At 43.7% G+C, this 24,686-nt stretch overlaps 1 protein-coding gene across 2 annotated transcripts in view; it reads right to left on the bottom strand.

The window, feature by feature from the left end:
- Ano4 (anoctamin 4) overlaps positions 1-24,686 on the bottom strand; it is a 395,425-nt gene that overhangs the window by 339,721 nt on the left and 31,018 nt on the right. For both annotated transcript variants that reach the window (XM_037196832.1, XM_028880306.2), the window contains exon 3: positions 24,345-24,596. In XM_037196832.1, coding sequence (XP_037052727.1) covers positions 24,345-24,596 — 252 coding nt within the window. The remainder of the gene's footprint in view (positions 1-24,344; positions 24,597-24,686) is intronic.

Here is a 24,686-nt window from a genome sequence, read left to right as displayed (position 1 = left end):
AGCTGAAGAGCATCTCTGCCCTCAAAGAATTTGCTCTTATTGGAATAAGGGCCTTCGAAGATTTAATTAAGGTTATAGCTCTTGGGATGAGACCTCCCTGGATTTGGAAGGCTTCTAGATCCAAGACAAGCACCCCAGGAAAAGGAACGACAGACACAGAAGGCCACATGAAGACCGGAGTTACACCGAACATCACACCGAGGCCACCATCATAAAGTGAGGGCTTCTAAGGGACACGAAAGCTGGGGGAGGCAGGAAACGGTCCTCCCCTCTTGCTTTCAAACGTCTGGCCCTCAGAAGTGTGGGAAAATAGACATGTGTTGTATTGTGCTACCACATTTGCAAAAGCTTGTCCGGCAGGCCTAAAAACTGATACTTACACAGGGCCAAGGTGAACAGCGTATGAATGGGTGTGTGGACTAGCACATCGTGAACTCTTCAATATGGCGTAAGTGGTGACTGTCATTACTGATTCATAAAATTTTAGAGAATAGCATGTCTCACTTCAGAAAAGAAAATTCCAGACCTGCACCTACAGATGCACTCTGGCTGCAATTTCCATAGAGGCCAGGCAGGTGGCTGGTGCACAGCTCTGTGGGTAGTGTCTGGGAAGCTTGCTGTCTCCACACGGCCTCACTCTGCTTGCATTCATGCCTTTCAGGAAGAGTCAGGTGTCAGCTGGTAGAGAAAAAGGATTGCCATCTGCTCCAGGCACTGGCCACATGCTGAACATTACACCGAGGCCACCATCTGCACCAACAACACACATCCAAGTACAGGTCAATGTCAGCCTTACTCTCATTCTGAATGAGCCAAGACCCAGAGCAGGTGACTGGGGACCCAGAACCTCTTCTGTGAGCTCTGCAATGCTGGGTCAGAACATTTCGGGGCAGAAGAGCTGGAGGCAGAAGAAGGAGAAATCTGCTGAAAGTCTCCTGAGTGCCTATATCCAACCTAGAAAGCATTCATTCTTCATAATCCTTTTGAGTACCATGTGGGCCCCATGACATTTCTGACCTTTCCTGACTAATAAGATGTTTTAGAGTATTGAATTTATTTTCTTCTTATATTAAAATATAGAATCCTTGTGGTAGGGTAGAGAGGCCTTTGAGTATATATCCAAGGTATGGCTGGGTCTTGTGGTAGATCAATTCCCAATTTTCTTAGGAACTGCCACACTGATTTCCATAGTGGCTGTACTAGTTTGCACTCCCATCAGCAAGGAGTGTTCCCCTTGCTCCACACCCTCGCCAGCATGAGCTGTCACTTGTGTTTTTGATCTTAGCCATTCTGACTGGTATAAAATGGAATCTCAGAGTCATTTTGATTTGCATTTCTCTGATGGCTAAGGATGTTGAACATTTCTTTAAGTATTTCTCTGCCATTTGAGATTTCTCTGTTAAGAATTCTAAGCCGGGCGGTGGTGGCGCACGCCTTTAATCCCAGCACTCGGGAGGCAGAGCCAGGCGGATTTCTGTGAGTTCGAGGCCAGCCTGGGCTACCAAGTGAGTTCCAGGAAAGGCGCAAAGCTACACAGAGAAACCCTGTCTCGAAAAACCAAATTTAAAAAAAAAAATAATAATATTTAAAAAAAAAAAAAGAATTCTGTTTAGATTTGTACCCCATTTTCAATTGGATTATTTGGTTTACTGATATCTAATTTCTTGCATTCTTTATATATTTTGGATATTAGCCCTCTGTCGAATATGGAGTTGGTGAAAATCTTTTCCCATTCTGTGGGCTCCTGTTTTATCCTATTAGGGTGCCTGTGCCTTACAAAAGCTTTTGAGCTTCATGAGATCCCATTTATTGATGGTTATTCTTAGTGCTGTGCTATTGGTGTTCTGTTCAGGAAGTAGTCTCCTATGCCAATGCATTCAAGGCTATTCTCCACTTTCTCTTCTATTAGATTTAGTGTGTCTGGGTTTATGTTGAAGTTTTTGATCCACTAGGACTTGAGTCTTGTGCAGGGTAATAGATATGCATCAATTTGCATTCTTCTACATGCTGATATCCAGTTAGACCAGCACCATTTGTTGAAAATGTTTTCTTTTTTCCATTGTGTATTTCTGGCTTCATTATCAAAACTCAGGTATCCATAGGTGTGTGGATTTACATCTGGGCCTTGGATTCAATTCCATTGACCAACCTGTCTGTCTGTTCAACTATGGTCATAGCAGCTTTATTCGTAATAGCCAGAAACTGAAAACAACCTAGATGTCTCTCAACTGAAGAATGCATAAGGAAATGCAGTACATTTACACAACAGAGTATTACTCCACTGTTAAAAAGAATGACATCAGGAAATTTGCAGGCAATGGATGGAACTGGAAAAAAATCATCCTGAGTGAGATCACCCAGACCCAGAAGATAAATATGGTATGTGCTTACTCATAAGTGGACATTAGCTGTTAAGTAAAGGATAACTATGCTACAAGCCACAGACTCAGAGAGGCTAAGTAACAAGGAGGGTTCAAGAGGGGGGACACGGGATCTCCCTGGGGAGGGGAAATGGAACAGATTGTATGGGTGAACTGGGGGCAGGTGGGAATGGGAACAGAAGGGAATCAGGCAGGGGGTGGGGAAGTTGAGGGAGAGAGTACTGGAAAAGATGACTGGAATTGGGGGTGGGTATTTGGGGAGTGATGTGGAAATCTAATGCAGTGGAAACTCCCCAAAATGTATGAGAGTGACCCTAGTGAAGTCTCCTAATAATGGGGATACAAAGTCTGAACCGGCCATCTTCTATAACCAGGCAAGGTTCCCAGCAGTGGGACTGGGACATGAAACCAGCCACAAAACTTCCAACCTACAATCTGTCCTGCCTGCAGGATGTGCTGGGTAATGGTGGCACAAAACTTGTGGGCGTGGCCAACCAATACCTGGTCCAACCGGAGGTCCATGCTGTGAGAGGGAGCCCATGCCTGTCACAGCCTGGATGGCCAGGAACCAGGGGCTGGATAGCCCAGAGACCCAGGATAAAACTAAACACAACTGGCAAAAAAAAAAAAAGTCAATGAAATGATTCCTGATATTCTCTATACTCATAAATCAGTGCCTAATCCAGTTGTCAGCAGATGGGCATCATCCAGCAACTGATGGAAACAGACGCAGAGACCCACAGCCAAACATTAGGCAGAGCCAGGAGAATCCCATAGAAGAAGCAGGGGGTGGGGGTGGAGGGGAGAAGGGCTGTAGATGCCAGAGGGGTGGAAGACACCATGAGGACACAATCTGCATAATCAGCTAAGCAGAGCTCAACTGAGCAGAGACTAGAGCAGTAGCCAGGGAGCCTGTGTGGGTCTGCACAGGCCCTCTGCATATATGTTACAGCTGTATAGCACAGTGTTCTTGGGGGACTCCTCCTAACAGTGGGGGTGGGAGTGGGGGTGTCTCTGACTGTTTTGCCTGTGCTTAGGACCCTTTTTCCTCCTACTGGGTTGCCTTGTCCAGCCTTGATTTGAGGGTTTGTGCCTAGTCTTAGTGTAACTTGTTACGCCATGTTCAGTTGATATCCCTGGAGGCCTGCTCTTGTTTTTGAAGGGAAATGGGGGAGGAGTAGATGTGGGGGAGAGAGGAGTTGAGGAAGGACTGGGGTTGGGGGAGGACTGCAGTTGGGATGTAATGAGAGAAGAATAAAATAACAAAAATTAAAAATTACAGAATTCTTAAGGAAGTGGGAAATCAATTCAAATTGGGCAAAAGGTATAAAATGTGTATTGATGAAGACCTTAGGGGAGGAAAATTGGCAGAATGCATAATAGGAAAGGAATGTATGTGGAAAAAGAGACAATCTTTCTTGACAGATTTGACAGTTGCTTTAGACTTCACAATACGCCTGCATGGAAGTTAATCCCGCTCTCATTTCATCGTGAGAACAAAGAACAGACAGGCTGGTGGTCTGTGTTTGGAGATCAATGGAGCCAGTGGACTCAGCAGCCTTCAAAGATCCCTCCCAGTGTGGAATTCAGCTCTCTCTCATGCAAAGTCTCCAGTGGCCACTCTCCTCCACAGGGACAAGGATTTCCATAAGGCTATTGTTCTTGGCATACAGGACTCAGAGTCTTAACAACCAGGCTTACCTTAGACTAAAGACATCAGAGTAGGTAGACTATCAGAGACAGGAATGGAAAGAGGCAGGCAGAGGCCAACCAGACAGACTACAAGGATGGAACTTGAGTTCTACACAACATGATGTGTAACCACAAAAAAGTTTTCTAGAAGGGAGTGACACAACTAAATGTTTCCTTTAAGAGATTTACCCAACAGCCTTGTAGAAAATGGATAGAACAGACTCCAAGGAAAACTGGAAACCAAGTCACGAGGCTTTGAACCAATCACTGCAGGGATGCTCAGGATGGGGACAGAGGGATAGGTCCCTTCAATACTATTTCAATATGATGGACAGGACGGAGGAAAGCCTATGGCTAGTCTAGACCTCTGTCTTGGGCACATTCACCAAGATAGAAAATACAGTGTGGACAGGAAAGAAATTGGGGCCAAGAGATGGGTTTTGGTTAACTTGAATTGTTATGCGTGAGAGACAGTAAGACGGAGCATCCGGAAAGGGAGTCAGAAAAAAATCAAATGAGAGATCTGAGCCAAAAGTGCAGAATGCAGATTGTTGGTGAAACGGGGGTAGCAGACGAGACCAGAGAAGCAGAAACAGCAAGAGACGAGAGCCCAGGGCACATGCTCTGGATATCTGGACATTACGAGACCCAAGGGGAAGGAGTCAGTGAAGGGTAATATGGGGCAGAACAGATAAATGAAGCCAACCCCAAAGCTGAGGAGCTTTAAGGAAGAAATCTCCCAAGAGCTGACATGCCCAGCAGAGGGTCTGGGAAGGGAAGATGGCTCAGTAGTTAAGAGCACATACCACTCTTGCAGAAGAGCTGGGTTCAATTCCCAGCACCCGTACTGAGCAGCTTAAAAACCACCTGTCACTCTTGCTTTAGAGAACCCAGTGTCTCTGGCTTCCTTGGGCACCTCTACTCAGGACCCTATCCTCAGACACGGATCCACCCACATACACATAATTTAAAAAATAAAAACAATTGATTAAAAAAGGAAATACCTGTCAGAGAGTGGAGAAGGCAAGAATGGAAAGTTATTTTTTGGGATTGGCCATTAGGAGTTCACTGATGACCTCCTGTGCTCACATTCTGTGTAACAGGTGCCGTCATCTATAAGGAAGGTACCAAATGCAGAGGTGGGAATGAGCGAGAGGTAGAGAAATCAAGAGGGTCTCTTCTCTGCGATGGAAATGAACTATGGAGGAAAGGGCAGAGGACTCTATCTAGAGGGAATGCCGGGTTTCATGTCGGCTCAGTGTTCATCTGTTGTAGTTATAGACTGAGCATTTATATTGTTTATAAAGCTGTAGAACTTGAGCGACTATGGTGCTAAAGGGAGGAGGGCAGGAGAGAAGAACAATTTAGAAAAGTAAAATCCCTGATGAGACCAAAGAGATGGGGCCACTTCTGGGAAGAGTGGGCATGGATGGGGGTGGGGGGTGACGGGATGCATGCACACTACTGAATCACAGTGAATCATAAGTGTTGAATCATAACTATTTATGTAACTCTCTTCTCTTCTCTCTGTGCCAAAAGGACCAGGGATCCTACATTTGCATCTTTCCAAATATCTACAGTCCTTAGCACAATGGCATGCACATCGGAGGTGTTCCATAAATATTGCATTAATTAAGATGCATGGTCATAAAATTATAGCAATAAGTAGGTGCCGATGCTCTTCTGTGATTTTTTTATATTGTGTAGTTCTTTGAACTCTTACAAAAACACAATGAGGTTTGTATGATTATCATCGCTACACTTATTTAGATAGCCTGAGAAAATAAACGTTAAAACAAAATAGATAACTCGAATTTTCTTCTGGTTCACTATTTACTGTTCTGAGATGGGAAGTAGTAGTTGTTTCTCAGTCAGCGGAACAATTGACTCTTTCAAGATATGGTAGTGCTTTGAAAAAAAAAAAAACCCTCAGATACTGGATGGAGTGGGAAGAAATTTGTCATATCATCTCCTGTCTTCCTATATCACTCCCTGGGCAATGTTTGTTCTCTCACAAGTAACATGGTAAAATAATGGTCCATGCACAAATCTAAATGGTAACTTTAGTCTCACCCCCAATCTTTGCTAATCTGTTAAATGTGGGAAGGCTCCAAACTATAATATACTGCAGGGTACATAACACTGTGATCACAACCCTTCTAGAATTAGTCGAGGAACAGCGTCGAAAACATTTTCTTTAGCAGCCTTCCTTGTAGTCAAAACCAGCGAAAACAGTGTGGATGGGTAGTGTTAAAAACCACTTAGTCAGGGCTGGAGAGATGGCTCAGCAGATAAGAGCACTGACTGCTCTTCCATAGGACCCAGGTTCAATTCCCAGCATCCACATGGCAGCTCACAACTGTCTGTAACTCCTGTTCCAGGGGATCCAACACCCTCATTCAGACATATATGCAGGCAAAGCACCAATGCAAATGAAATAAAAGTAAATCTTAAAAAAAAAAAAAAAAAAGGCCGGGCGGTGGTGGCACACACCTTTAATCCCAGCATTCGGGAGGCAGGCGGATCTCTGTGAGTTTGAGGCCAGCCTGGTCTACAGAGCAAGATCCAGGACAGGCGCAAAGATACACAGAGAAACACTGTCTTGAAAAATAAAAAAAAATAAAAAATAAAAAAATAAAACGCTTAGACATAACCTTTAAAATTTTGTGGTCAAATGTGTCTATGGATGTGGGGGGGGGGGCTGGGGCAAAGGTGCCTGTCAGGTGTCTTTCTCTGTCACCTAGGCTGAGCTGACCTGCAAGCCCCTGAAATTTGCCCACCCCCCTCATCCACACGGCTCCCAGCCCTGGGCTTCCAGATAGGAGCCATCATACACAGCTTTCACATGGAAGCTGAGGATCCAAATTAAGGTCCTCATGTTTAAACAACGTGAACTGTAGCCACTGAGCATTTTCCCAGCCCCAGGAGTGCAGTTTTGATAAGAAAGACATATCTTAACACTTGAGAAAATAACAATAATAGTAATAACGACGCTAACACAGAAGCCCTGACTTGAGACTAAGTGGGAACCATTAGCCTCTATCCCCTAGTGCTTGACCACTTAGAACGCCTTTGAAGACAATCATTCAAAGACCCCATGATCTCTAGCAAAATAGTAAAACTACCCTCCATCAGAGCTGTCCGCTAAGAGTGAAAAGAACAGGGAAGGGAGGAGGTAGGAAAACATCGGTTACAACATCAGTAAACCTGAGAGCAGGGGAAATTAAGGTGAGCATTCCAACTGCCAAGAGGACAAATATCTGCGGTGAGCGGGTGTTCATAACCTGCAGAGAAGTCTGTTGAACTAACATGATCGATTAATTCAACAACTGTAAACAAGAAAGAGCATCATCCAAGTGCAGTGGTCGTTACAAAGTTTGTAAATTAAAGGGTTGGGATACAACATTAGTTTAAAGGCAGATTTCAACCAAGGTTTAAATTATCAAGCCATTGCATCCAGTAATTACTAACCAGCTTTTGTGTGTCACACACAGGACAGCAAGGACCCAAATTCAAACCAGACATTTTATTAGTCGTCTTGTACAGTGAAGGTATCTACTCAGCTGGGATTGGCTGTGACAACTAAAGCAGGTGCTGTGTGATGGCGGACAGGAAGTGTGAGGTGGCACAGGGAGAGGCTCACAGAGGAACTGGCATGTGAACCAGATGTGGTTCCATCAAGTAGGACACAACCCTGCAGGGGTGGGCGAGTCTGCACAAGCAAAGGATGTTACTAAGAGCACAGAGAGACCTAGAGGCCAGAATGCTTGGGGACCACAAGGTTAATCAGAAGGCGAGGACAGACCGGAAGGATCTGGAAGTCAATGCTTATGACGTACAGACTCGGGGACAATTGATGGAGGGCTTGGCATGTGCAGGGAGAGGGACTGCATTTATTTTATTGTGCTAACTGACAATGAAATGTACCATTAGTGAAGTGATGGCTAACTTTGAATCTCAGCTTAACCGGATCTGGAATTGACTTAATGACACGCCTCTCATCCAAGGACTGAGGAATCTGGATGCAGACATCTATGGCTAGGCCCCGGGTGGAGCTCTGGGAGTCTAATTAGCGAGAAAGAGGAGGGTTTATATGAGCGAGAATTGTTGAAACCAAGGTTGGATAAAGCACAGGGACAAATAGCCAAACGAATGGAAACACATGAACTATGAACCAAAGGCTGAGGGGCCCCCAACTGGATCAGGCCCTCTGAATAGGTGAGACAGTTGATTGGCTTGATCTGTTTGGGAGGCATCTAGGCAGTGGTACCAGGTCCTGGGCTCGCTGCATGAGTTAGCTGTTTGAAACCTGGGACTTATACAGGGACGCTTGGCTCAATCTGGGAGGAGGGGACTGGACCTGCCTGGACTGAGTCTATCAGGTCGATCTCAGTCCTCAGGGGTGGCCTTGATCTGGAGGTGGTGGGAATGGGGGGTGAGCTGGGGGGAAGGGGAGGGGGCAGGAAGTGGGAGAACAAGGGAATCTGTGGCTGTTATGTAGAACTGAATAGTATTGTAAAATAAAAGAAAAAAAAAAAAAGACACACCTCTGAGTAGGTCTGTGAAGGCATTTCCAGGAAGGGTCAACATCATGGGAGAATTAGGGTCTAGATCAGGTGAACCTTCTGGTGGTGACCCAGACATCAAGAGGACCAAAGCAGAGCCATGCTGCTTGCCTATGGGGCGTTCACTTCTTGCTGATGGGTAGTCCCCCTGCTGCTGGGACTGGCTCCTGTTGCTGCCATCCTTCACTGATGTCAGAACCCAGCTTCTCGGGTTCCAGTGTGGACTGAAGGCCAGAGCCTCTAGGAATCTCCCATGCCTTTGGCTCTAGACTGAGGCTGATGAAAACCAGCTTCATGGACCGGTTCTCAGCCTCTCCAGCATGCAGATGGCCACTGTAGGACTACACAGCCTCAGTCAGTTTGTAAGTCACTCTAGGAAATCCCTTTTTAGCACAAATACATTCTATTTGCTCTGTTCTTCTGGAGAACCCTGATGGATACAGTGGTGTGTGCGTGTGTGTCTGTGTAACATATTAACAATTTACATATGTGTGTGTCTGTCTGTCTGTGTCTCTGTGTGTGTCTGTGCATCATATCACAATTTATATGTGTGTGTCTGTGTATCATCTCACAATTTATATATGTGTGTGTCTGTGTCTGTGTGTGTGCATGTGTCTGTATGTCTGTGTCTATGTATGTGTATCATATCACAATTTATACATGTGTGTGTCTATGTGTGTGTCTGTGTATTATATCACAATTTGTGTTGTATGTGTGTGTGTGAAATTATCACCGCTATCTAATTCATCTAGTTCTGGAATGTTTTTATCATCTCAAAACACACTGAATAGTCACTTCTCATTCTCCCCTCCTCAAGCCCCTGGGGACTATAATTTTGCTTTCTTTCCCTATAGATTCACCAGTCCTGGAAACTGTATATAAGCAGAATCATTTGCTGTATGTCCTTTCATGGCTAGCTTCTTTGATTTAGAAAAACATTTTTGAGGATCACCCAAATTACAATACATAGCACTATTTATTCTATATTTTGTTTTGTCTTTTGAGACAAGCTCTTACTGTAAAGCTCAAGCTGGCCTTGAATTCACAAAAAATCCCCCTGCATCAGCCTCCCAGTGTCGAGATTACAGGCATGTGCCACCACACCCAATGCCAACCCTTTTTTGATTGCGCGATATGACACTGCACAGACACGTAACACTTTGTTATTCAGTTGAGGAGCCTTGTGCTGGGTCCATCCTTAGTTGTCGTGAATAGTGATGGTATAGCCATTTCTTGCAAGCTTTGAAGTATTTTCTCTGAATTTCTTGGAGGGGTTTATACTCAGAAGTAGAATGGCTAGGCCATTTGGTAATTGTGTTGCCCACTTAGTGAAGAACTTTCCATCCCAGTGATTGTTTCTAAACCAAGAAAGGACAGATTCAGATCAATATTTGAGACTATGATAACAAGTGGAAACCCTTTGGGTCCAGTGAGAGGATAGCCTGAGGAATGAGAGATAGCAGAGAAACCAGACAGGAGACTACTGCCCCCTGGGGTAACAGGGCAGAGCCTTGAACCACTGCAAGGGCAGTTGCCATAGGGCAAATGAAGAGAGGGTAAGATTTGAAGGCTCTTTCTGGGGCAGAATGAGCAAGAACTGATGAGCAATTAGGTGTGTTCAGGGGTGGAAGGGAACACGCTGTTCACAGCCCCATTACCTCGAGTTATGTAGTCACACTTCACCTCCTCAACGAAATGCAGAGCTTCAAGGAGAGTCACGCCTTAGTCACTCACAGCCCCTACTCCTTAGCGAAGAACCTGCCCGGAAAATGAGCCAAGAGCAATTTCAGCGTCTGGTTGGATAATGGTCATTATTCATGAGAGGTAGATAAGGACTGTGAAAGCGGAGGGTTAAAGATGACTCTGCTCCCTGTTTCAGAGCAGGAGAGATGGTGATGCTGCCGTCAGAAGACACAGAAACAGACAAGTCTTCATGAGACTACACAGCAAAGCAGGCCAAGAGATAGCGAGAGATCCAGAGCAGCACCTTAGGAGAAAAGCAGAGACAAAAGACAATATTCTTATACATACCAGTGGTGGCTTCACTCATTAAAATCTCTCATTTAGAGGCATAGCATCATGAATCAACTCAAAAAAATGCTACAAGGCAAGGACAAATCTCTTTTAACTACAGAAGATGACAGCGAAATATCTGGTGTGTGTAATGACTTAATTTACATTATACCCATGGCCAAGATCCAGGTAGGCCCAGGCTCCTCTCATAGACTGACAGGAAGGCAACCTGCTTTGCGAAGACAGTCTCCACTAGGGGGAAAGGCTTTCATAAGAAAGTCTGGGGAGGACCAGGTAGAAGGGAGGTACTGTAAGTAAGGAGTGAGGAGGGGAACAGAGTCCTTGGGCCCACCCCCAAGGACTCTGGTTTGAGACTATACCCAAATATCTGTTTGGGGTCAGTAGACTGAATGTAAGACAGATGTAGCAGATTGTATCATTACTCCTGATTATTCATAATTCCCATAATTCATAATTCTAATGGCCATGTGGTCTCACTGTCAGCTGCAACATTGTCCATCTCTAGTTCGTGCTGGGCTCATCCCTGCCATGTGGCTTTGGCTGACAGAATATTAGCAGCTCTGTTAGCAGAACAAGGTTGACATTGGCATGAACAGCCTGGCCTCTTCTCTTGCCCCTCGGTCCCTGTCCTGAGAACATTCAAGAACATGCTTGCTGCAGGATGAGACGGTGGAGCGGGGCTGACCCACCCCCGTGGTTCTAGCCACAGTCGGTCTGAATCAGCCAACGTGAAAGCGGAGCCCCACAGCCAGCCCCCATCTGAGTTGAGATTACTTGAGTAGACGTTTTGTGTTATAGACCACTGAGATTCGGGGTTGGATATGTCGGTCTGTCTCCTATCACCGTAACAAAACTCCTGAGTTCAATGTCAAGAGAGGACAGCTACACTTTAGCTCATAGGTTTAGAGGTTTCCATCCATGGTTACCTGACCTCATCACTTCGGTCCTGTGGTAAGACTGACCATCGAGTGGAAGTGTATGGTGTGGAAATGCTGCTCACATCATGGTGGCTAGGGAGCAAAAGAAAGAAGGGGTCTGGAATCCCAGTCCACCATTCAACAACAGACCTATGACAACTCCCTCCTACAACTGAAAACCAAGCTTTCAACATATGGGGCTTGGGAGATAGTTAATATCCAAACCGTAATATTTGGTAGGCAGCTTTCCTGTGGCAGCAGTTAATGGGACAGGGTCTTTCACCACAGTGAAAATCTCAGCGACACAGACCCTTTGTGAGATCACGGCTTTGCCAATATGAGGAAGCTGTCTCCCTGCTATGGGCATTTAATGTAACATTAATAATCAGTCTTCAATGAGAAACCACTTCTTACATGCTGGAAATTAAATCCCTTCTTATATACTGGAAATTAAATCACCTCTTATACACTGGAAACTAAATCACCTCTTATACACTGGAAATCAAATCACCTCTTATACACTGGAAATCAAATCACCTCTTATACACTGGAAATTAAATCCCTTCTTATACTGGAACTTCCACATATTAGAGAACCAATTGCTCCTGGAGTCCTGCATATCTCAGAAGGAGATGCTATGTTACAGGTCCTATCTTACTTAGATCAGTGTTTACATCACAAGTTGTAACTCATCAGTAGGCAGTGACATCACATTACTACACCCTGACTAGCCCAATTTCCAAACATAATGGAGTAAGTAGATTGAAAACTATCGGGAGGATCTGACAAATAAGGATTATCACTTCCTGAAATATCTTTTCTCGTGTAAGTAAACAGGAGAGAGAGAACAGAAAGAGGAGTAGCAGTGGAACGCAATATCAAAAGTATCTTTTAATTTAGTTGTCAGCCTAAAAAATTGAATTCCAGAAGGCAAGAGAATTATCCAGCGTTAAAACATTAACTAGAATCAGCCCACCAGCTCAGCCCAGGGGACAGAAGGAAGGGAAGAGTCAAAGGGGAGGATGTCACCTGGCCTAACTACCAGGACAACAGCATTTGCTGTGGTCTACGATCTCAAAAGCACACCTGCCTGTTTTCTCTTCTTTAGGCCTTATGACACCATTGTACAGATGGAGAGACTGGGACACAAGGAGTCAAGTCCTCCAGATAAAGGTAACGTGATGGTCATCAGATTTGAAGACAGCAGCCAGCTCTTCAGTCTTCTATTCCACATTTTCACTAAATTTCCATAAGCTCCAAGACATCTTGGAGCTCTCTCTCAACCTACTGCCGTGCCCTCAGTCTCTTCCCCCACCCTCAGGTGCCTTAGCTAGGGTTTCAATTGCTGTGAAGAGACACCATGTCCATGGCAACTTTTATAAAGGAAAACATTTAGCTGAAGCCGGCTTACAGTTTCAGAGGTTGAGTCCATTATCTTCATGACGGGAAACATGGTGGTATTCAGGCAGACATGGTGCTGGAGAAGGAACTGAGAGTTCTCCATCTTGATCCACAGGCAACAGGGAGTGACTCTCTCACTGGGTATAGCTTGAGCTTGGAGACCTCAAAGCCCACCCCCACCGTGACACACTTCCTCCAACAAGGCCACACCCACTCCAACAAAGCCACACCTCCTAATAGTGCCACTCCCTATGGGGGCCATTTTCCTTCAAACTACCATACAGGGGCAAATTAATCCCTGCTTTATTGTCTACCTATGAGTATTCTTTGCCTTTATTGAACTAACCAGATTTTCTTATTTGTGTAGTTACTTAATACTTATCTCTTCTGCTGGTCTGTTCCCCTATTATTACATAAAGAAGTTGAGTGTTGGGGTTATTCCAGGATACTCAGCACCGAAAAACAGTGATGAATAAAAGAGTCACAGAACCTGGAATAAGATACTGAACTAACACCTTCATTATACAATGATGACCCTAAATTACTTCTATTTTTCTTTGTCTGATGAAGATAAGAACTATAGTTTCCATGTACCCTCCGAGCTAGGGTCAAAGTAACCAGAGGGTATTTTCCAACCCTTCAAATGAGAAAACTACAAACTGAATGGGAATCCAGGCATTCATCAGCTCCTGGACATTAGAAAACCACACACACACACACACACACACACAAACCTCAGAGCTCCTGACGACTCTGTGATTGGTCTGGACTGGCAACATCACTTGCCAAACTGGTGTCCACAGTCCCACTAATTGAATTCAGATAAACCAGATCTCAAAAGCCCTAGCCTAGGGGACTGGTGAGGTGGCTCAGCATTTAAAGGTGCTCTGCAGCCAAGCCTGCTGGTCTGAGTTCTATCCTTGGGTGTCACACAATGAGAAGAAAGAAATGACTACAAGTGATCCTCTTACCTCTTACCTCCACCCACGTGGTAGGGCACACACGTACATACACACACAAAAATAAATAAAACGTCATTTTTAAAACTTCTTAAAGCCCCATCCTACTTCAACAAACAAGTTGTTAAGCACATACCCCCTTCTCACAAAGGCCAGCAGAGCTTCTCATGCAGAATTCTCACCGAGAACTTTTGTGGGTTCCCATAAACTGCTTCGTGTTGCTCACCTGATGTGACAGATCTCAGTCTGCCTGCTGTTCTGGATGTTGATGGTGCTGGCTTCCAGATCACTCTCTCTTGAGGAACTGCCCACAAAGAGAAAATTTCAAGGCCACGCCCCTTCCTTGTGGCAGCTTGTATCCAGGCAACCATGGGAGAGGCCCAAACGCCTTGCTATGAGACATCCTGGAGCATAGTCAGAGTTCTAGATCTCCCTTGCCTCCTTGTACAGCACCATTTCTCAAAATTTACCTCTACCTGGGCATCTTCCTTTACCCTCCTCCCCATACACACACATACATACACACACACACACACACACACACACACACACACACACACACACTGCTGCCAAGGACTACTTCAGTAAATGTTCATGCATGTAGATCTGTGACTCAGAATCAGTTTCCCGGGAACTGGAGCTAAGACGACTAAGATCACTCTTGAGTCAGTGTCACAGTTGTTGGCATTTTGCTTCCTTGTCTACACAATGTCTACAGGAGAGTCAGAGTATGTATCTCATGAATCAGCAACTTCCTGGTAACAGGGTACAAGCAGACCTTTCACTTATATCTGTTGGGTGAAGCAAATGTCCTTTCTGGAATGCTGTTTTAGGAACTCAGAGGGATGCTTTGATAAAGATAATTCTGCCTGAGCTCTTTAAAATCACTCAGATCTTTCATAATACCTGCCTCCTGTGTGGTTACCCTGCATGCTTCGGCATAATATTTTTTTTTAATCTGGGTCTTGTATAGTACCACATCCTGAGACCAGAAGCACAAGCATCACTTGAGAAAAAGCTAGAAACACAGGCTGTACCACCAACTCCCCAGGCCAGCCAAAGGAAGACCTGCAGTTCAACAAACTCTCCAGTTTATTGTGTCCATGATAAAGTTTGAGAATTACTCATTCAAACCACAGAGCTTCAGGTTTGTTTTAAAGGCCCCAGTCATTTTAGTGATGAATCAATGTCCAAACGCATTTATATGAGCCATAAGCTGATACTGGGTGTCTCAGATGCTGCATCCCCAGCCCCCGTTCCCTACAGCTTGGTCGGGGGTGTGATGGATGAGTTGTTTCTGGTTGTGATCGTTGTCACTGCAGCAGAAAGGAGCTTCTGTTTTTATGGCACTGGAGAGTACTCATGACATCCATTCACTCTGGTACCACAGACCACTGTCCCCAAGGGTTACCAAAGCTGCCTCTAACTCAGACCCTGTTATCAACAACGAACCACACTTTGAATGGTGAGAGTTCAGGTGATGGACGGCGTGAATGGATAACTCTAATGGAGCATCTTAGTGTTCAATTCTGAAATATATCATCCAAAGGCAGTCTGTGTTCAAGTTTTTCAGTTTCTTATTATAATTCTCAAGTAACTTCGTAACCATATCGTTTAATTGGCTTTGTCCCCGTGTGCCATTAATTGTTCCTGATTCACCACTGATTTTAGTCTTCTAGGACAAAATAATTACCACACATGGAGAAGGAACTGACAGAATTGTGCTAGACTGGAAAACTGAATGGCATGGCCTTGAATTCTGAGAAGAATAATCCAATTTAGAGAAACAAGAAACTTGAACAAAACTCAGTGATTTGCTTCTCATAGGCAACTCTCCTGTCAAATAAATGTTTGAAATAATTCTCTTAGTTCTAAAGCACAGACAGACCCCAACCTGTATCATACAGATCTCTAATAAGGTCAGATTACTCTCTGTACCCCATACAATATCAGTAGCTCAAATTGCAAGGTCATTATTAATGGCATCCAACCTCTGAAAATTTAGCTCCTCCATGTTTCCTTTGACATCGATCCTGAAAGTATCTGGTCACAATTTGTTGAAAGATACTGAATTCACGTTACTAAATGGGCACTTGTTTTAAGACACTCTATACCCCTGACAAACTCATTACATCACCACCAGTAGGCACAAGTCAAGAATCCAGCATTCACACACATGTCTACATCTACTAGAAAGCCCCAATAGGTAACCATCAAGGGAGGAAAGGTATTTCCCACCTTGTGACAAGATCCAAGAGCTCTGCCCAGACATTAGATACACAAGACAAATGAAATAAAGAGCTGCTATCTCACATCTTCAAGACCTTCCACCAATGAGGAGCATACTTAGGAATCCCATAAAGAATACTGCAACTCATTAATGTTCTCTTTCTAGAACCTAACTCTAGCAGGAGACCAGTGAAGGGAAAGGGGTGAGACACAGGAGCCTGCAGAAGGGCCATACAGGAGGAGCAAGTTCTCATTTATTTTCACACATAGAGAGGCAGAGAGTTCATTAACAGAAGATATCTGATTTATAAGACGATTTCAGTGTGTAAACTGGGGACTGGTGGTATAAGGGAGTAAAGATCAAGGGTGTGACTTTCATCTTTAGGGGGAAAATATCTCTACCTTTGGGGAAAAAAATCTCTCAAACTAGAAGGCACAGTCTGCAAAAGACAATTATGAAAGATGTGTTAGATTTGTTTAACTATGTAAAGATATGTTGTATTTTTTATGTTGCAGAATAATTGTTTAACTATGTAAAGATGTGTTGCATTTGTTTAATTATGTAAAGGTGTGTTGCTATTTTACCTCGCCTGCCTAAGGCACCTGACTGGTCTAATAAAAAGCTGAATGGCCCATAGTGAGGGAGGAGGTATAGGTGGTACTTCCAGGCAGAGAGAGTAAGTAGGAAGTGGAATTATGCTCAAGAGAAGGAAGAAAGACAAAGAGACACCAGGGAGATGCCAGGGGCCAGCCAGACACAGGAAACAGAAAAGTAGGACATACAGAATGAAAGAAAGGTAAAAAACCCTGAGGCAAAACATAGATGAATAGAAGAAACAGGTTAAATTAAAAGAACGAGTGGGACAAGCCTAAGCTAACACCGAGCATTCATGTTAAAATAAGTCTCCATGTCTTTATTGGGGAGCTGGCTGGCAGCCCAAAGAAAATTCCAACTACAGAGGGAGGAGCAGGAGGGAGAGGAGCAGGAGGGGAGGAGCAGGAGGAGGAGGAAAAAAGAAGAAAACCAGAGAAGTAGGAAGTGGAAGGGGGAAGAGAATGGAGGAAGGGGGAGAGAGGACAGAATGAATGTGAGAAAGTCAATGCTCTGGACACAGAAGGGAAGGAATAAAGAGGCTGGGAAGAAGAACGCCATTGGACTAAGTAGGAAAATGAGAGCTTGAGCTGAGATGGTGCCAGCAGGGATGGAGAAGACGGTCTTGATTAGAGATACTTTCTAGGTGGCTGTAATATATGTCTACCTACATACCTACCTACAGAAGCTGAAAGCCAGCAGATAAAGTATACAGACACCAAGTCTGGGGCTTGGGAATCAGAATGGTTCAACAGACTGGATGCCTGTGTCCTGCCAAATCTCACCTGCTCGAATCCTAATCCCCACAGGATATATTTGGAGACAGTGTCTTGGGAGGCATCTAGTCATGGAGCAGACCTCTCCTGAAAAGGATTATTACCCTTATAAGAAGTCAGAGCACTAGGCTGGAGAGAGGGTCCAGTGGTTAAGAGCACTTGCTGCCCTTGCAGAGGACCTGGGTTCAGTTCCCAGAACCCACACGGTAGCTACTGCAATTCCAGGTCCAGGAGTTCTAACACCTTCTTCTGGCCCCTGCAGACACCTGACACACACGTGGTGCACAGTTACACATGCAGGCAGACATCCATACACATTAAATAATAAGTGAATAAATAAATACAGTTTTTAATGTCAGAGCACTAACCATGAGATGATTGTGTAAATGCCAGGAAGAGCCTCTCCACAGGGACTAATTCTCCCATTGCCCTGATCTTGAGCTCCCTAGCCTACTTTTTTTTACATCACAAATAGTTATTTATTATCTTAAGCTTATTAACAGATCCGCCTGGCTCTGTCTCCCGAGTGCTGGGATTAAAGGCGTGCACCACCACCGCCCGGCTTCATCTTTTTCTATTGAAGAAATATATATCTCTATTTAATATAGTCTTACTAATATTTTAATGATATATTTTATAATATTATACATCTACAGGTTAAGGATCCTTGATCTAAAGAGCCTGAAATGTTCCAAATTCCAGCACCTTTTGAGTACCGACATTATGTGTCAAGTAGCAAATTCCACATCTGACCCTCAAGTAATAGGTCATGGTTAAATCACAAGAATACTAAAAATATTGTATAAAATTACCTCATGCTATGTGTATAATGCTGTGGTACGGTCTATATGTCAAATTGCTCTGATTGGTCAATAAATAAAACACTGGTTGGCTAGTGGCCAGGCAGGAAGTAGGTGGGACAAGTAGAGGAGAATGCTGGGAAGCGGAAGGCTGAGGCAGAGAGACACTGCAGCCGCCACCATGACCAGCAGCATGTGAAGACGCCGGTAAGCCACCAGCCACGTGGCAAGGTATAGATTCATGGAAATGGATTAATTTAAGATATAAGAACAGTTAGCAAGAAGCCTGCCACGGCCATACAGTTTGTAAGCAATATAAGTCTCTGTGTTTACCTGGTTGGGTCTGAGCGGCTGTGGGACTGGCGGGTGACAAAGATTTGTCCTGACTGTGGGCAAGGCAGGAAAACTCAAGCAACAGTATAACACATCCAAAATTTAAATGAACTCAAAATTCAGACTTGGCTTCCACAATCAAGATGTATTATTATGTATATGAAAACATTTCAAAATTATTTTTAAAATTCTAAAATTTGAAACACTTTGGGTCCCAACAATCTTTGAAAAGCAATACTTAACCTGTATTGGTATTTTTAATACTAAATTAATTACTTTAAGACTGAACTATGTTTGTGCATGCATGTGACTCCTCACTCTGAAATCTTATTGCCTTAGTTAGGGTTTCTATTGCTGTGATTAAACAACATGAGGGGAAAAAAAGCTTTGGGAGTAAAGGATTTATTTTACTTCCTCTTTTATATCACAGTTCATCATCGAAGGCAGTCAGGGCAGGAACTCAAGCAGGGCAAGATCCTGGAGGCAGGAGCTTACAAGAGGTGCCTCTTATTGGCTTGCTCCTCATGACCTGCTCAGCCTGCTTTCTTATAGAACCAAGGACCACCAGCCCAGGCATGGCACCACCCACAATGGACTGGGCCCTCCCACATCCAGCACTAATTAAGAAAATGCCCTACAGGCTTGCCTACAGCCCAATCTTATGAATGCAGTTTCTCAATTGAGGTTCCCTTCTCTAAGATGATTCTACCTTGTGTCAAGCTGACATAAAACTAGCTAGCACACTTCTAGTTTAATATTTATCACACCAACTTAGAATACTTTCTTATCTGTTTTCTCCACTAATCATTGATCTCCTTGAGGGAGTTATGATGTCTTTCTTAATTTCCTATCCAAAGATCATATCACAGTGCACAGAAGAGAGAACTTAGTACATTTTGGATGAATGGATGGATGGATGGATGGATAGGTAGATGGATGGTTAGATGGATGGGTGGGTGGATAGATGGATGGATGGATGCATGGATGGATGGATAGATGACGAATCGATAAAGAAAGCCAGCACTAGAGACTGTTTTTCAACTTAACCTGCTGCGATTTATTTACTGACAAAAACATTATTTGCCATGAGAAAGGAGCAGTATGTTCAAGGTTTCACAGTTTGTTCACTACACACACTGGCAAGCCGGGCTAAGTCTAATGAACGAGAACCCATTGTGCAGGTCAGTTACACACGAAGAGAAAGATGATAGAGTAGAATGGCCTATTGTACAGGTCAGTTACACACAAAGAGAAAGATAATAGAGTAGAATGGCCTATTGGACAGGTCAGTTACACATGAAGAGAAAGATGATAGAGTAGAATGACCTACTAGACAGGTACACACAAAGAGAAAGATGATAGAGTAGAATGGCCTATTGGACAGGTCAGTTACACACAAAGAGAAAGATGATAGAGTTGAATGACCTATTGGACAGGTCAGTTACACACAAAGAGAAAGATAATAGAGTAGAGTAGAATGGTACAAGAATAAGAAGAACCTGGAAAGGGAAGGGATTCATGAGGCCCCATCCCTCACAGTGGAGCTATAGACAGCTGATTGCTCCTGGAGAAGGAAAAGTCAGATTTCTTTGAGCTCCAGGAGGTGGCTCCATGCCCAGGAGTACACTGACAGCAGAAATTAGACTCCGTGGGTTATTTTAAAAAGTGGGGAGGGGGAACATGAAGTTGGGAGGTAGAGGTAGATCTGAGAGGAGCTGGGGAGTAAATATGATCAAAACACATTGTATGACATTCTCAAAGAATAAAAAATGTTATATATTTTAAAAAGCAGTAAAAACATGAATGGAGGGCTCAAGAGCTTCTGTTCATCTTGTGTTTTGTTAATTCACCCTAGAATGTAGAATGATGGTATTTTTCTTTTTTTTTTATTTTTTTTAGGTTTTTCGAGACATGGTTTCTCTGTGTAGCTTTGCGCCTTTTCCTGGAACTCACTTGGTAGTCCAGGCTGGCCTCGAACTCACAGAGATCCGCCTGCCTCTGCCTCCCCAGTGCTGGGATTAAAGGCGTGCGCCACCACCGCCCGGCGATGGTATTTATAAAACGTGAAAAATGATTTTTAAATGTGATTATGGAGGTTCATAGACATATGAAAATCCCAATAATCCATAAATAATTGTCTAGTTACATAAGTGCAGACCTCATCAGCTCTTCTGTATCAGTGATGAAGTTTATGGTGTGAAAAAAATAGATTCATTAAAGGATACCTAGCAAGTTCTGGATTTTCCAAGACATTCTAGCATGGCTACACTGACTCCTCTCCTCCCAGAATTTTCTTCTAGATAGAAACAGAAGGGAAAAAAATAAAAAAGAAAAGCTACAAATAAATTAAATGTATTTTAAAAGAAATAAATAAGGAAGCAAAACTTTCACACAAATATTTTACACACTGAAATCAATAAATTGCCATAAGAAAATAAATGTAATAGGCCTACAACATAAGCATAATCTTGAAATTTATAGAAGCTACTCCAACATCTATAATTTTCTAAAAGTTAATATCACATGCTTGTACAGTACATCTTTAATGTTCAGTTGTACTCTGCAAAGTTACAAATAGCAGCAGCAGTAATAATGATAAGAAAATAGTAACCAATGGTTACCATTTGGATGGGAGTTCCACCTCAGCCCCTGGCACCCTGGCATCCATATACCCAAAGACTCTGGAATGTTCTGGTGGAAGATCCACCTTAACTCCCTTCCCCCATTTCTTTCCCCAAACCCGCCCCTTCAAAGCCATCAAACACAGCTCCTCCCCCAGAGAGGCTCAAGACCACTCCCACAGGGTGTATAAGCTGCATCCCAGAAAACAGACTCCCATCTCCCATCTCACATCTCCGGCTCCTCTCTGGGGTGCGGGAGAATCACCAGGGAATGCTTTACCCATTAAACTGGGTCTTTCCTAATTTGGTCTGAGGCTTATCGGGATATAAAAACTTATCAGTTACATGGAGAAATTCAATATCATTGTTGGGGAAAGCCCTGAAATGAAGAGAATTGTGGACATTTATTTTGGTTTTTTTTTTTTGAAAACCAGTAAGTTAAAAATAGAAACCGCTCTCCGAAGTCAGATTGCTTCTGCATACCCTGCTCCTCGGGAAGGAAAGGGCCAACTGACAGGGATGTAAAATGTTCAGCTGGCGGCCCCCGTTTCACAGTCCTCTGCAGAAAAAAAAATGCCATAACCTTCCTTACTGAGGCCACAGAAGGCACAGGATTTCTTCAAATATTATTGAATGAGAGCAAGCATGGTCATTTTTCTTCACAGTAAGCTCAAACCCCTGGGGCTGGAGGGATGGCTCAGCAGTTAAGAGAACTGGCTGCTCTTTCAGAGGACCCAAGTTCAATTCTCAGCATCCATACTGTGGCCAGCAACTGTCTTCTAACTCCATTTCTGGGGGATTTTATAGCCCTTCTGGCCTCCACAGGCACCTGCTAGCACACAACACATGCACTCAGGTATGCACACACACACACACACACACACACACACACACACACACACATTAATTAATTAATTTAAAAAAATCAACTCCTAGAGATTTTTTTTAGCTTACCACACAGATTTCTCTACAGCCAAAGTAACAGTCAGGAAAACAGAAAGAAGGCTAAGTCCACGCAAGTGATCCCTAACTCTCTTTAGATTTCAACTGAACAATTTCATCAAAGACTTTGGGGAAAAGATCTTACAGTATGTGGGGAAGGTGAGCAATGAAAACCCCAGGAGAGGCAGTCAGCAGAACACAGATTGGTGAGGGTGGAACTGTGCACACAGCCCCTGGGGTAGAGGCCTAGGGATCCTCAGTTTTAAGAAGTGCAGTGATGTAGCTGGGCGGTGGTGGTGCACGCCTTTAATCCCTGCACTCGGGAGGCAGAGCCAGGCGGATCTCTGTGAGTTTGAGGTCAACCTGGTCTCCAAAGCGAGTTTCAGGAAAGGCACAAAGCTACACAGAGAAACCCTGTCTTGAAAAACCAAAGAAGAAGGAGGAGGAGGAGGAGGAGGAGGAGGAGGAGGAGGAGGAGGAGGAGGAGGAGGAGGAGGAGGAGGAGGAGGAGAAGAAGAAGAAGAAGAAGAAGAAGAAGAAGAAGAAGAAGAAGAAGAAGAAGAAGAAGAAGAAGAAGAAGAAGTGCAGTGATGATTCTTAGCATCTGGTGATTGACTTTGATCACCTGGAGCTTCTGCAACATCAGCATCTTGTCTCTAGGTGGCAGCATCTGTGAACTGTTGCTTGCCAAGGACTCCCATCATGCAAAGATTTATTTCCTGAATAGGGGCTTATCAGCATTGTGTTTGGGTAGTTAAACCTTATCTCTAAGTGCTGTGGCTATGGAAGAAAATACAGCAGCATAGATTTTTACATCAATTAAACCTCCACCTCAGACTTCCGAAATAAAGACAGTGAGCATGCCATCCTTGCACAGGACAAGCTTTCTGCAGCTGATGTCAAATGTGACAGGTCATAATTTTTTTTTGCCTTGGTTATTTAATGACTTCCAAAGATTACATAGATCAGTGGTCAACAAACAGTTTCTGAAAAGGGACCAGACAGCATATATTTTAGGTGTTATGGGATATAAAATCTGTTACAGTTACTTGATTCTGCATTGCTATGCAAAAATCACTATAGATTATGCATAAATAAAAGTATGGCTGTATACAAATAAGACACAATGTAAGAAACTAAAATTCAAACTTCATATAATTTTCACATAAAATATTATTAATTTTTTCCAACCATTTAAAATGTAAAAAAAAAAACTACTTTTTCTTCTATTTTTGAGATTATAATATAATCCACATTTCACCTTTCCCTTTCCTCCTTCCAAACCGTCCCATATACCTCTCCATGCTCTTTTAAATTCATGGTTTCTTTTTTCATTAATTGTTGTCACATGCAAATGTATTGTATATGTGTATACATAAATACGAATCTATATTATATATATGTGTATGTCACTAAGTATAACCCTGCTCAGTCTGTACAATGTTACTTTATGTATGTTTTCAGGACTGACCATTTGGTATCGGATAACCAATTGGCGTGCTCTTCCCTGGGGAAGGCTAGTTCTGTTGCTCTCGGCATCCTTAGTTGCCTGGAGTTCTTTGTATAGGGCTGTGACCTCATGGTCTTCTCCCCGTCAGCTTTAGCATGTCACCTGTCCTTGTTCATCACATGTCTAGGCAGCCATGTTGGTGGGACTTTATAGGTAAAAAAAACAAACAATTGCTCCTAATTTTTGGCTGTTCAAAAGCAAGAAGCTGGCTGGCCAGATTTCGCCTCCAAGCAGTGGTTTTCAAGATCCCAGACACGGGTCAATTTGGTGGGGCAAAGCGACCTGGCTCGAAGTTACTCAAAAAGAAACCAAACAGCAAAAACTTGTTACACTCTTCTTAGACTTCTGATTTGAAGTTGATTCCTGGAAAGGATTTTACCAAACGGAACAACACTTCAGCCCCACATCTCCAAGCACAACCTCCCTTCTAGTCCAGCTAAATGATTAAACACAGGCAACCTGGAGATATCCTATGAGTCCAGAGCATCATCACACATCAGCAGTATAGGAGCCGTCTGTTCAGCAGAGAAATGCATAAAAGAACCTTAGCTATGCCAAGACCCGGACCTCCGAAGAGGCCAACACTCCTTACCTGATGTGTCCTGACTCAGGGTTTCCTGGCTGCTGCTGCTGTAAGAAGGCACAGGGGTGATGGACAGCGAGGCTGGACAAGACAAGGGTGTGGCCAGGTCAGCTTTGCGAGCGAAGGATGGGTGGTACACAGGGATGCCCGCATCTTTGGAGAGGAAGAGGGGCAGATCTGATGGAAGGGTGGGTCTGCCTTGTACATAGGGGTTTTTCCAGTGGGTGAGTCCAATTGCAACAGGCCCAGCAACATCATAGCCTGTGGAAAGAAACAGAGTAGGTCAGTAACCACAATCGAAACCTTACACACTGCTGTTTTTAGTATTTCTCAAAAGTCTTAAGCTGTGAG

This window comes from Peromyscus leucopus, chromosome 18, assembly GCF_004664715.2.
Source record: "Peromyscus leucopus breed LL Stock chromosome 18, UCI_PerLeu_2.1, whole genome shotgun sequence".
NCBI classification, from domain to species: domain Eukaryota; kingdom Metazoa; phylum Chordata; class Mammalia; order Rodentia; family Cricetidae; genus Peromyscus; species Peromyscus leucopus.
Note: the sequence above shows the minus strand (reverse complement) of the source record. Positions and strands in the feature narration are given on the sequence as shown.